This window comes from Gorilla gorilla, chromosome 5 (genome assembly GCF_029281585.2).
Source record: "Gorilla gorilla gorilla isolate KB3781 chromosome 5, NHGRI_mGorGor1-v2.1_pri, whole genome shotgun sequence".
NCBI classification, from domain to species: Eukaryota; Metazoa; Chordata; class Mammalia; order Primates; family Hominidae; genus Gorilla; species Gorilla gorilla.
The window spans coordinates 48854765-48867695 of record NC_073229.2 but is presented as its reverse complement, the minus strand read 5'-3'; the positions used below and the strand labels follow the sequence as shown (position 1 = coordinate 48867695).

The following is a 12931-nucleotide window of genomic DNA, read 5'->3' as shown; positions in this document are numbered from 1 at the left end:
TTGTCTGGCAGTCTACTCTTGAAGATGGGGTGAAATTTGGCAGGCTGGGCAGATGGTGCCAGGCACCCAGGCTGCGGGGTGGCTGGATTTGGCCAGTATCCCGATGGGAATGCCTAGGATTCTGGATGGATCGGGGGAGGGCATAAGGGAGCAGCTGGCCATTGTGCTTATGGCTGTTGATGCATTGAGGGATAGCGCCACACACACATTCAATAAATTTGAGGAGCTGAGAGGGTGACTGGCCCCTGAAGGCACAGTGCCAGAGGTCTGTGGAGAGGGGGTCAAGCACCTGGGTTCCTGAAGAACATGGAGGTGTGGGAGTGATTCCAGACCGCTGGGATGTGCAGAGCCTGAGAGAGTGCCAGGGAGCGGGTTGGGAGTTGAAAGTTGGGTGTGGTGGCTCACGCCTTTAATCAAGACACTGGGAGGCAGAGGCGGGAGGATTTCTTGAGGACAGGAATTCAAGACCAGCCTGGGTAACATAGCAAGACCCCATCTCTACTAAAAATAAAAAAATTAACAGGGCACGGTGGTCCAAGCCTGTAGTCCCAGCCACTTAGGAGGCTGGGGCAGAAGGATTGCTTCGGCCCAGTAGATCGAGGCTACATTGAGCCATCATTGTACTCCACTGCACTCCAGTCTGGGCAACAAAGTGAGACCCTGTCTTAAAAAATAAAAATAAAAAAAGTTTCTGTGGGGGACCTGCACTGAGGTCCTGGAGGGGCGCCAGTTGTGTCTCCCGGTTTCTCCCTTCCACAGATACCATTGCCACCACCATTAGGCAAACATCCTTCGCCTCAGTTTCTCCCCCCACCTCCCTCTCCTCCACCCATCCAGGGGGCGGGGCCAGAGGTCAAGGCTAGTGGGTGGGACTGGGGAGGGAGAGAGGGGTTGAGTAGTCCCTTCGCAAGCCCTCATTTCACCAGGCCCCCGGCTTGGGGCGCCTTCCTTCCCCATGGCGGGACACCTGGCTTCGGATTTCGCCTTCTCGCCCCCTCCAGGTGGTGGAGGTGATGGGCCAGGGGGGCCGGAGCCGGGCTGGGTTGATCCTCGGACCTGGCTAAGCTTCCAAGGCCCTCCTGGAGGGCCAGGAATCGGGCCGGGGGTTGGGCCAGGCTCTGAGGTGTGGGGGATTCCCCCATGCCCCCCGCCGTATGAGTTCTGTGGGGGGATGGCGTACTGTGGGCCCCAGGTTGGAGTGGGGCTAGTGCCCCAAGGCGGCTTGGAGACCTCTCAGCCTGAGGGCGAAGCAGGAGTCGGGGTGGAGAGCAACTCCGATGGGGCCTCCCCGGAGCCCTGCACCGTCACCCCTGGTGCCGTGAAGCTGGAGAAGGAGAAGCTGGAGCAAAACCCGGAGGAGGCAAGTGAGCTTCGACGGGGTTGGGGTGTGGGGAGGTGGTCATGACAGGGCAGCCTGATGGGGAAGTGGTCACCTGCAGCTGCCCAGACCTGGCACCCAGGAGAGGAGCAGGCAGGGTCAGCTGCCCTGGCCAGGGAGGGGTGTGTATCAACTGCAGGCAGCCCTGGCAGGCAGGGGCCAGGTGGGAACTGGAAGCTGGATTTCGAAGAGACAACTGCAGGTGAGGGCAGAGCGGCCTGGGAGAGTCGGAAGCTGGCCCAGGCTGGCCTTTGCTCTGGCCCAGCCCTTGTCAGGGTCTCTCACATCTCCTAGGCCTGCCCAGGGTCTGGTCACTCATTACTGGCCCAGCACCAGACCCAGCTTGGGGCTGGTTTGAGCCCCTTTTCCCACCCTTAGTCCTGCTTGAAAATTTGACCCTTATCAGACCCAAGATTTTGGCCTTAGGGTTAAGCATAGCCTGAGGGTAAAAACAGTGCTCATTCCAGGATTATTGTTCCTGAAAGTCTAGGGTGTGACTCGTTTCTGATAGGATCTCCTGTTTGGGCTGTGTGTGGTGTGCGTTGTGAGCTGGGTTTACCTCCAGTCAAGTATAGGGCTTGTCTTCCCCGGATCTCTGCCTCAGGCCAATGACTGGCCACTGTGTTAAGGTGCACACCCTGGCACCCCTTGTAGAAAGCTGGATTTTGATTGACTTCAGCCTCAGTTCCAAAGTTGTAAACAAGAAAAACAGTGAGAGATTTCTCCAGGCCATTTGCAAATATAGAGCTGCTGCGGGATTGAAGGCATCCAGCCCTGCTGAGGACTATTAAAGATGTATCTTCCAGTCCTCCAAGGCGACAAGTGTAAGCAATTAGAGATTAAATACTAAGCCTTGAGACCTCACAGAAAGGTGTGACTGGTTTCTGGAGTGACCGAGAAGCCCCAACCTCTTTGCAGGAGGTCACTGCTGAGCCTTGAATGATAATGGCTGGCAATTGTGGTCCACTTCCTAAGTGCCTGGCTGTGTGCTCCGTTTATACATCATTATCTCATTAACCAGCACAAAATCTCCTAGGGGGAGGTATTATTATCCTATTTAACGGGTTTTAACTGCTAAATGATGAAGCGAGGATTTGGACCAGTGTTTATTCCAAAACCCCAAAACAGAATTTGGAAAATCCAAGATAGCAGAGGGCATTTATCAGTTTGAGTTATTGGCTGAGCAGAAGTTGGGGATGAAAACAGCCTATTTGAAATTGATATGATCAAGCACCATTGAAACACTTCCTTGAAGCTTCAGGACTACAAAAAGGCCTTGTTTTTTTCTCACTAGCTGTGCACCTCTGTCCCCCGGCAGCCTCATATGGCATGCCCCAGGGCTCAGTCCTTCAACCTTTGCTCTATCTACCCTTCCTTCCTCTCACCCACCCTCAAGGCTTAAATGCCATTTAGACACCAGATGACTACAGCGTTTTCTGTCTCTTGTGATGGCTCCCTGAACTGCTCCACCCTGATCACCCAGTTGCTCAAGGCCAAACCCAGTCATCCTCAGTTTCTTTCACGTCCTACATCCTATCCTTAAGAAACATCCCGAATCAATCACAACCTAACCCTGGCCTCAGCCACCATCATCTCTGCTGGGATTACCGCAGTAGCTTCTCAAATTATACTGCTTCCTCCCTACTGTCTGTGGCCAACACGTCAACTAGAGTCAGTGTTTTAAAAGGTGTGGCCAGGCACTTTGGGAGGCCGAGGCAGGCGAATCACCTGATGTCGGGAGTTCGAGTCCAGCCTGACCAACATGGAGAAACCCCATCTCTACTAAAAATACAAAATTAGCTGGGCGTGGTGACGCATGCCTGTAATCTCAGCTACTCAGGAAGCTGAGGCAGGAGAATCGCTTGAACCTGGGAGGTGGAGGTTGCGGTGAGCCGAGATCGCGCCAGTGCACTCCAGCCTGGGCAACAAAAGCGAAACTCTCAAAAAAAAAAAAAAAAAGATGAGGCTAGGTGCGGTGGTTCACACCTGTAATCCCAGCACTTTGGGAGACCAAGGTGGACAGATCACTTGAGGTCTCCTGACCAGCCTGGCCAACATGGTGAAACCCCATATCTACTAAAAATACAAAAATTAGCCGGGCATGGTGGTGGGTGCCTGTAGTCCCAGCTACTCAGGCGGCTGAGGCAGAATAGCTTGAACCCAGAAGGCGGAGATTGCAGTGAGCCAAGTGTCACCCTCCTCCATAATCTCCTTCCCTCCTTTACCCTACTCCTATAGACTGCTTTATTTTTCTTTTTTAATTTTTGAGATGGAGTCTCACTCTGTCCCTCAGGCTGGAGTGCAGTGGTGCGATCTCGGCTCACTGCAACCTCCACCTCCTAGGTTCAAGCAATTCTCCTGCCTCAGCCTCCTGAGTAGCTGGGATTATAGGGGAGCGCCATGATGCCCAGCTAATTTTTGTCTTTTTAGTAGAGACAGAGTCTCACCATGTTGACCAGGCTAGTCTTGAACTCCTGACCTCAAGTGATCTACCCACCTCGGCCTCCCAAAGTGAAGGGATTACAGGCGTGACCACTGCGCCCGGACTGCTTTACTTTTTTCCATAACTTTTTTTTTTTTTTAAATAGAGGCAGCAGGGGTGGGAGAAGGGGCGGCACGGGTCTCACTATGTTACCTAGGCTGCTTTCCAACTCTTGGGCTCAAGCAGTCTGCCCACCTTGGCCTCCCAAAGTGCTAGGATTTACAGACATAAGCCATTGTGCCTGGCCATTTTTTATTTTATTTATTTTTTTATTTTTCAGAGCAGGTGTGGAAGTTTATTATTAAAAAGTTATAGGGCAGGGAAAAAAGGAAAGTGCACTTGGAAGAGATCCAAGTGGGCAACTTGAAGAACAAGTGCCAAATAGCACTTCTGTCATGCTGGATGTCAGGGCTCTTTGTCCACTTTTTATAGCCGCTGGCTTATAGAAGGTGCTCGATAAATCTCTTGAATTTAAAAATCAATTAGGATGCCTCTATAGTGAAAAAGATACAGTAAAGATGAGGGATAATCAATTTAAAAAATGAGGAGTAAGTACACACAAAGCACTTTATCCATTCTTATGACACCTGTTACTTTTTTGCTGTGTTTGTGTGTATGCATGCCATGTTATAGTTTGTGGGACCCTCAAAGCAAGCTGGGGAGAGTATATACTGAATTTAGCTTCTGAGACATGATGCTCTTCCTTTTTAATTAACCCAGAACTTAGCAGCTTATCTATTTCTCTAATCTCAGAACATCCTTAAACTGGGGGTGATACTTGAGTGAGAGAATTTTGCAGATATTAAATGAGCTATCTTCTTTTTTTTTTTTTCTTTGAGACAGAGTCTTGCTCTGTCACCCAGGCTGGAGTGCAGTGGCGTGATCTCAGCTCACTGCAACCTCCGCCTCCCGGGTTCAAGTGATTCTCCTGCCTCAGCCTCCTGAGTAGCTGGGATTACAGGTGCGTGCCACCGTGCCCAGCTAATTTTTGTGTTTTTAGTAGAGACGGGGTTTCACCATGTTGGCCATGCTGGTCTTGAACTCCTGACCTCGTGATCTGCCCACCTCGGCCTCCCAAAGTGCTGGAATTATAGGCGTGAGCCACCGCGCCCAGCAAAGAGCTTCTAACCTTCATAACCTGACAGGTGTTCTCCTCGAGGCCAGGGTCTCTCTTTCTGTCCTTTCACGATGCTCTGCATCCCTTGGATGTGCCAGTTTCTGGGGGAAGAGCAGTCCTTTATTACATGCATGAGTCAGTGAACAGGGAATGGGTGAATGACATTTGTGGGTAGGTTATTTCTAGAAGTTAGGTGGGCAGCTTGGAAGGCAGAGGCACTTCTACAGACTATTCCTTGGGGCCACACGTAGGTTCTTGAATCCCAAATGGAAAGGGGAGATTGATAACTGGTGTGTTTATGTTCTTACAAGTCTTCTGCCTTTTAAAATCCAGTCCCAGGACATCAAAGCTCTGCAGAAAGAACTCGAGCAATTTGCCAAGCTCCTGAAGCAGAAGAGGATCACCCTGGGATATACACAGGCCGATGTGGGGCTCACCCTGGGGGTTCTATTTGGTGGGTTCCCCTCTGCAGATTCTGACCACATCTCCCCTCTAAGAAGTATCCCTGAACCTAGTGGGGAGGGGCAGGGGCAGACTCTACCCTCACCCATGAAGAGGAGTAGGGAGAGGGAGAAGATGCTTGGGCTTTGAGCTCCCTCTGGGAAGAGGTGGGAAGCTTGGATCTCAGGGTCACAAGGGCCCTGCGTGCTCCCTCACTTTGCTTCTCTTTTGACTGGCCTCCCCCAGGGAAGGTATTCAGCCAAACGACCATCTGCCGCTTTGAGGCTCTGCAGCTTAGCTTCAAGAACATGTGTAAGCTGCGGCCCTTGCTGCAGAAGTGGGTGGAGGAAGCTGACAACAATGAAAATCTTCAGGAGGTGAGGGTGGGAGGGGGATACCCGGGGACCTTCCCTTTCTTGGCCTAATTTCCATTGCTTCCATCCCTGGCTCGTAGCTCTCCGTCTTTGGTGCAGTGGTTCTCAGTGGGATGGAGTGAAATTCCTCAGTTCTGCTGGGATAAGGTCCAGAGCCAACCCTTCCAGGATCCTGCCTTTTCACACCACCACCTGGCTCTGCTGACACATCTAGTCACAGACCCCTGTGATGCTGTTACTCAGCAAGTCCAAAGCTTGCCCTTGTCACTCCCTTCCCACCTGCACAGATATGCAAAGCAGAAACCCTCGTGCAGGCCCGAAAGAGAAAGCGAACCAGTATCGAGAACCGAGTGAGAGGCAACCTGGAGAATTTGTTCCTGCAGTGCCCGAAACCCACACTGCAGCAGATCAGCCACATCGCCCAGCAGCTTGGGCTCGAGAAGGATGTGAGTGCCATGTCTCTCTGCGGGCTCCATCTCTTTCCCCTGTCACCACCTCGCTTTCCCTAGCTCTGGCTCCTCCTCCAACTGCTCTAGGGCTGTTGGCTTTGGACAGAATGTCCAAGCAGAGTCAGGCCTGTCTCAGCTCATTCTCTAATGTCCTCCTCTAACTGCTCTAGGGCTGTTGGCTTTGGATAGAATGTCCAAGCAGAGTCAGGCCCGTCTCTCAGCTCATTGTCTAATGTCATTCTCCTTTCTGTCATTCACTTGCAGGTGGTCCGAGTGTGGTTCTGTAACCGGCGCCAGAAGGGCAAGCGATCAAGCAGTGACTATGCACAACGAGAGGATTTTGAGGCTGCTGGGTCTCCTTTCTCAGGGGGACCAGTGTCCTTTCCTCTGGCCCCAGGGCCCCATTTTGGTACCCCAGGCTATGGGAGCCCTCACTTCACTGCACTGTACTCCTCGGTCCCTTTCCCTGAGGGGGAAGCCTTTCCCCCCGTCTCCGTCACCACTCTGGGCTCTCCCATGCATTCAAACTGAGGTGCCTGCCCTTCTAGGAATGGGGGACAGGGGGAGGGGAGGAGCTAGGGAAAGAAAACCTGGAGTTTGTGCCAGGGTTTTTGGGATTAAGTTCTTCGTTCACTAAGGAAGGAATTGGGAACACAAAGGGTGGGGGCAGGGGAGTTTGGGGCAACTGGTTGGAGGGAAGGTGAAGTTCAATGATGCTCTTGATTTTAATCCCACATCATGTATCACTTTTTTCTTAAATAAAGAAGCCTGGGACACAGTAGATAGACACACTTATCTTGGTTTGTCCTTCAGTTACTGAGGTGGGGATGGGAATATCCAATGCTCATACCCAAGTGACCCTGAAACTAAGGTGCCATTTACACTCCTTAAGGTCACACAACATCAGAGGGAGAGCTGGGATTGCAGCCAAGTTTATTTATACAGGGCCCTGTGATAGGCTAGTTCCCAAAAGCGTGTGATGCAAGAACTTTTGCCCATAGACTCAGTCACCATGTAGCTGTTACCTGTTCAGAGCTGGCTTTTTGCTTTCCCACCCTACTCTGGAATTCTTAAATGGCTTTATACTTAGAAATCATCTTATTTCTGTTGAACCTAGATCACCCCAACCAGAAACTTCTATTAATACTTTGTGCTTTCTTGATACCAGGGTCTATTTGGTTTCCACTTAAGGTTTTTGCATACTCTGCCCATAAGTGACTCATTAGTTACTCAAGTTTTATTCCTGGCTCTGCCACTAGTTCATTAGGGGTCTTTGCCCCAGAGTCATTTCTTCCATGTAAAAAAACTTGGGCTCATTAAATCTAGGTAGGAAAGGGCGGATGTGGCAGGTTTTAATAGAACAGGTCAAGATAAGGCTTTATTTCTATAGAAATGATGCTTTGACAATAGTTTGGCTTGGTGTAAGGCTCACAAAAGAAAATCACATGTACCATGTGTGGGTTAAGCGGTTTGATTCACACTGGACCAGGCCAGCCCAGTTGCCCTCTGCTGTGTCCACCCGTGGAGTGGAGCTGTGTCACAGCCATCACGCTGGTAAACTGCTGTAGCTGGTTTACCAGGCTTTCTCTTGCCCTGACGGTACAGGTGAAGCCTGTAAATAAATCTTCTGCTATCTTTGTGAACTTAACCAAATCCCAGTTAACTTATTTAAATGGCAATAGATCTGTTTTCCCTTAAACTAGAAACCTTAATTACCTGTATTCCTACCTCCAGCTCAACCCATATATTTGCACCTTTCCAGTAAGCAGGTTTGTATTTCCATCTCTCCCCTTCCCCTAAGATTCTGAATTAGTTCTCCAGACCTTGCCAAGCACATTCTCCCTGGAAAGCAAGGAATATCACAGACCCACAAGAAGAGTAAATGCCCAGGAGTGAATGAAGCGGCTTGTCCTTGACTTGGAAATAAAAGCAAAGCTGTGAAAAGCCAGGTCACTACGATTTTGTTGGCAGCAGGACTAGCCACAGAGTAGGGAAGTTTTGGGGCCAGGCCCTAGGTTTTCCCAGAATGCCTTGGGTGATGCCACCAAGAACCTTAAGAACTCCCTCTTACATTTTCCATCGGTTGCAGGCATGGCTTTTGCAACTGATAGGTGCTCTGACTACAGATATTCTGGTGTCCATGGCAACATGGCCTTATAGCTTGTAATAGTGGGAACTTCCAGCTCACTGGCAATTTCCTGGAGGTGGCAATATCTTTGGCAGGAAACCATCTCTTCTGTCACCTTGGCCACCAGAGTCTGCTCCAGGCCCTGAATGAGTCCACATCAATCCACCCTTCTTCCCTGTAGTCATTCCCTCCTGGGGAGGGAAGGGAAGGGGGGTATTTATCAGACCCATTTGCTCGCTGCTGTGTCTACTCATGGGCAGGTGTGTCCGATGGTGCCTTGGCGGTGGACCTTAGGTCTGGATGCCAGCCCGGCACCCTGGGCATCGGAAGTCGGCCTCCCTGGCAGCCTGGATGCTGCAGCCAACACAGGCCACATGGAACCAGACGTCACAGCCATCACACTGAACCCAGGCCACTGTCTCTTCCTGGGGCAGGCAGCAACAAGGAGCTGCACAGGGCTCCCCGCCCCCAACTGCAGGGGGAGCCACGGGAGCGCTCACTGGGTACTTCCGAGGACGGCCACGTCGATTTCTGAAGAAAGTGACACAGACACAAGGGTCACCGGAAACCTGTAGGAGAAGGCCTGGACCTTGCCACCCTATGGCTGGTCATAGGGTGAGGCCACAGAGGCACAGTGGTCTGAGAACTAAGGTGAGCCTGGACTCTGTCCTTAAAAACACATAGGGTGGGCCTAAAAGCCTCTAGTGTGAGCCTGAAAGTTCCCCATCCTTAGGCACTAGAAGAATGGGGTTAAAGCCATATGAATGTAAAAAGCAGGACATGCTCACTCCGGTTGTTTTATAAGCACTGCCCCACCCCACCTCTCATGTTCTGCACATATTTTTCTTTTCCTATCAGAGCTAACCCAGGTCTTGCCATTCCATCTATTCCTCCTCCAGTGTCCATCCCCCCAGGCAGGGGGACCTCCTCACAGCCTAGGGATACAAGGAATCGAAAAGCAGTAAAACACTGAAAGGGCCAAGTGAGGACTCCACTTACCCAGTGGGAGTCAGTGGGGCTTTGTCTACACGGAGTTTCTTCCTGGGCTCCATAAGGACCGGTGGCGGGTTCTCAGGAGGCTCACTCTCATCATCCAGTTCCGCCAACACTCGGTGAACAGATTTCCTCCGATTGCGTTGGGGTGGAGCAGAAGGCGTGGTCCCCACTTCCCCAGGTGGGGCGGGAACAGGCAGGCTCTTTGGTCCACCCCAACTAGGGGAGAAGGTGAGGGGCTGGGGCCGGAGCTTGCTGAGGCTGCCTATGGAGTTTAGGATCAGTGTGGCCTTGGGGGCAGGGGAGACCGTGCTGAGAGGCCGCTGTGGAGCCCCCTGGGAGGGCAGCATAGGCCGGAAACCAGCCCCAACCCGGGCTTCTCCCCTAGACCGTGGGATGGTAATGGCAGCAAAGTCCTGAGGCTTGACTCGTACTTGTTGGAACATGAAGTAGAACTCCGAGGGGCTGGTTCCTGGGGGCCCTTCAGGGCCAAAGGTCAGGAGGTCTCCATCACTCAATTCCAGCCTGTGACCTCTTGGGAGTCGGACATTATTGACCAAAGTACCTGTTGATGGTGGGGCACCAGGCAAATACGGAGGACAAAAACAGGAATGACCAGAGTCAGGAGTGGAGAAATCTATATGATTTCTAGGGAAGAATATGAAACTGTAGTCAGATTCTCCCTCACATCCTAAGCCCCTCAGCAGGTGACAGGTACCAGGCAGTACGCTCCTTGTCAGCTAGGAACAAGTCTGTGTTTCTTGTGCTTTCCTACAAAGGATCCCTGCCTTCACTGTCCTAAGGTCCAATTTTCTTTCTTTCTTCTTTTTTTTCTTTCTTTCTTTCTTTTTTTTTTTTTTTTTTTTGAGATAGAGTTTTGCTCTATTGCCCAGGCTGGAGTGCAGTAGTGCAATCTCAGCTCACTGCACTCTGCCTCCCAGGTTCAAGCAACTCTCCTGCCTCAGCCTCCTGAGTAGCTGGGATTACAGGCATGTGCCACCACGTCTGGCTAATTTTTTTATTTTTATCAGAGACAGGGTTTTACCATGTTGGCCAGGCTGGTCTCATACTCCTGACCTCCTGATCTGCCCGCCTCAGCCTCCCAAAGTGCTGGGATTACAGGCGTGAGCCACCGTGCCCTGCCCTAAGGTCCAGTTTTCAAACATGCTCACTCTCCCCCAGCTCCAGCTCGTTCAGATCCTAGCTCTACCACTTACCAGTTATGTGACCCTGGGCAAGCTTTTTGTTTGTTTGTTTGAGATGGAGTCTCGCTCTGTCGCCCAAGCTGGAGTGCAGTGGTGCGATCTCAGCTCACTGCAACCTCCGCCTCCCCGGTTCAGGTGATTCTCCTGCTTCAGCCTCCTGAGTAGCTGGGGTTACGGGTGCACGCCACCACACCTGGCTAATTTTTGTATTTTTTTTTCAGTACAGATGGGGTTTCAACATGTTGGTCAGGCTGGTCTCGAACTCTTGACCTCGTGATCTGCCCATCTCGGCCTCCCAAAGTGCTGGGATTACAGGCGTGAGCCACCGCGCCCAGCCTTTTTTAAAAAAATTATTAATTTTTTGGTAGAGACAGGTTTTCACCATGTTGCCCAGGCTGGTCTCGAACTCCTGAGCTCAAGTGATCCACCCTGCCTTAGCCTCCCAAAGTGCTGGATTATAGGTGTAAACCACCATGCCCAGCCCTGGACAAGTTCCTTAACCTCTTTGTGCCTCATTTTCCTTTACTGTAAATGAGGATAATATTAGTACCACTTACATTCAATACACTTAAAATAGGGCCTGGCTCATAACAGTAAGCACTAGATGAATGTTGGCTACTATAGTCTAATAACCACAACACTCCTACAGCTGACTTTACCAAGAGGCAGTGGCAAAACTCAGATGTGAATCTAGGCTTTCTGAGGCTAACTGCCTCAAGTCAGGGAGAAAGACACATGCCCAGATTATTAAAAACATTATTCAACATAGAACTGCCCTAACCCAGGAACAGAGTGCCTCAGCAAAGCTGGAAACTGAATCAAGTCTAAACTTGGCCTCTAGTGGCCTCAGAACATCCCCACTGTGACATCTTTCTGATGATACCCCAGGTCCTGTATGAGCTAAACGGGACCAAAAAGGGTCAGTCTGGCAGAGAGCTTCTGACTGTGCACACTTCTGGTGGGAAGATGAAGGTCTGGACCACGACCATCCATCCAATCTGATGGGAGTATGGGAGGCAGGCAGCAAGGTCTTGTGGAGACCTTACTCATTCCAGCCTGGCGCTTCAACCACCCAGGGGCAAAGCTGCCCTGCTTAATGCTCACCTTGGCTGCTGTGGTCTTCCAGGCTGACCCTCCAATCATCACCCCGGGGCTCGGCATGCAGTTCGGCGTGGATCCCAGAGATGAGGCCAGGCTCCTGCTGGGGCCGCAGAGCCACATCACACAGGTCGGCCCTGTGGCCCAAGCGATAGGTGCAGCCAGCCCCGGCCGGGGGGTGGAAGGTGTAGAGATCACCGCCCCTGCCGCCCCCTATGCGCAGCAGTTGAAAGCAGGGCAGCATGGGCGGTGCCCCCTCTGCACCACCTCTTCCACTTCAGGCATCCATTTCCTTTCCCACTCCTGGGCCACGCACCGCTGGCTTAACTTCGCTTCCCAGTCTGATGCAAACTTGAGTTGTGCTGTATGCGGTTTCAACTTTGAGCACACTACCTGAATAGCCCAAATTCAGAGTGCAAGCAGCCTAGGACTCAATGCAAAATTGGTTAAGCCGACTTGCAAATGAAAAATTCCAGGAAGGTCTCCGTGCAATGCAAACTCAGGAACACGTCCTATGGCACCTCACTTGAGCTGGATCCTCAGATCGCAAAATATTTGGGGAGCCTCCAATCTGCAAGGCAAGGATACTTTAGGCAGCTCCTGTGTGTGTCGGGGTGGCGGGGCGCGGGGAAGGAGGTCCTGTTATACACACGTCTACGTGCAATACGAACACATCACCTCTGTGTAATTCGGAGAAGAGCAGCTTCTTCCTGTCAAACTTGCTTATCCTAATAGAGCACTCCTGCTTGCCTGCGCCCCGATCTTCTGGCCAATCCCTCACTCATAACTAGTTGAACCTCCGAGGGCAATGAATCCACTGTCATCCCCCAAAAGAAAGTGCAAACGAGTCCTTAAGTACTCCAACAAATTGGACCTAAACCCCTACTTCCCGGCTTCTCTAGGTGGGATAAAAACAGGAAGGAGCTCCCCGCGATCATGCAAGGCATACCCGGCCTTTTCCCACTCCGCCCCAGCCCCGTTTCGGATCTACCCGCGCGGCGCAGTCTCCGAGTAGCCTCCTCTTCAAGCAGTGCCAGCCTGTGCGGCGGGTCCCGGGACCCCTTGGGCTCCTCGGCCGGAGCCGACGTTGCTGCATCTGTTTGACAGCCAAGAAGCCGGGGCCAGGAGGGGCGCGGCCTCTGCGCGCGGGCAGCGCCTACCCCTCCTTCGGAATTCCCGGGCCCGAACTTCGCGCCGAGCGAGCCCGCCCCCGTGCCGTTCCCGATTGGCCAGCTCATTTGTTCTCTTCCGCGCCATTGGACAGCG

At 51.9% G+C, this 12931-nt stretch overlaps 2 protein-coding genes across 3 annotated transcripts; one reads left to right on the top strand and one right to left on the bottom strand.

The window, feature by feature from the left end:
- The first annotated feature begins 887 nt into the window (after window positions 1–887).
- POU5F1 (POU class 5 homeobox 1) lies at window positions 888–7032 on the top strand. The gene is made up of 5 exons (XM_004043617.4): window positions 888–1360; window positions 5311–5431; window positions 5665–5795; window positions 6080–6238; window positions 6506–7032. The coding sequence occupies exons 1-5, from the start codon at window positions 956–958 to the stop codon at window positions 6770–6772; spliced, it is 1083 nt and encodes a 360-aa protein (XP_004043665.2). The 5' UTR covers window positions 888–955; the 3' UTR covers window positions 6773–7032.
- Window positions 7033–7591: 559 nt separating this feature from the next.
- Window positions 7592–12896, bottom strand: TCF19 (transcription factor 19). 2 transcript variants are annotated; one of them, XM_055389975.2, is made up of 5 exons: window positions 12657–12847; window positions 12344–12482; window positions 11672–12236; window positions 9369–9927; window positions 7592–8900 (listed from the first exon to the last, which is right to left on the bottom strand). In XM_055389975.2, exons 3-5 carry the CDS (start codon window positions 11907–11909, stop codon window positions 8660–8662), a joined length of 1038 nt encoding a protein of 345 aa, XP_055245950.1. In that variant the 5' UTR covers window positions 11910–12236; window positions 12344–12482; window positions 12657–12847; the 3' UTR covers window positions 7592–8659. The 2 variants fall into 2 exon arrangements, with proteins under 2 accessions (XP_055245950.1, XP_004043666.1); XM_004043618.5 differs by lacking the exon at window positions 12344–12482 and having other exon boundaries at window positions 12657–12896.
- Window positions 12897–12931: the final 35 nt, after the last annotated feature.

What these genes read in the sequence shown, in the direction of transcription:
- TCF19 (XM_004043618.5), bottom strand. Translation starts at nt 11,909, where the DNA reads ATGCTGCCCTGCTTTCAACTGCTGCGCATAGGGGGCGGCAGGGGCGGT. An exon ending in GGAAGACCACAGCAGCCAAG is followed by an intron (nt 9,928 to 11,671) that starts GTGAGCATTAAG and finishes CACCATCAACAG; the next exon opens with GTACTTTGGTCAATAATGTC. An exon ending in GCCCCACTGACTCCCACTGG is followed by an intron (nt 8,901 to 9,368) that starts GTAAGTGGAGTC and finishes CACTTTCTTCAG; the next exon opens with AAATCGACGTGGCCGTCCTC.
- POU5F1 (XM_004043617.4), top strand. Translation starts at nt 956, where the DNA reads ATGGCGGGACACCTGGCTTCGGATTTCGCCTTCTCGCCCCCTCCAGGT. An exon ending in CACCCTGGGGGTTCTATTTG is followed by an intron (nt 5,432 to 5,664) that starts GTGGGTTCCCCT and finishes GGCCTCCCCCAG; the next exon opens with GGAAGGTATTCAGCCAAACG. An exon ending in ACAATGAAAATCTTCAGGAG is followed by an intron (nt 5,796 to 6,079) that starts GTGAGGGTGGGA and finishes CCACCTGCACAG; the next exon opens with ATATGCAAAGCAGAAACCCT.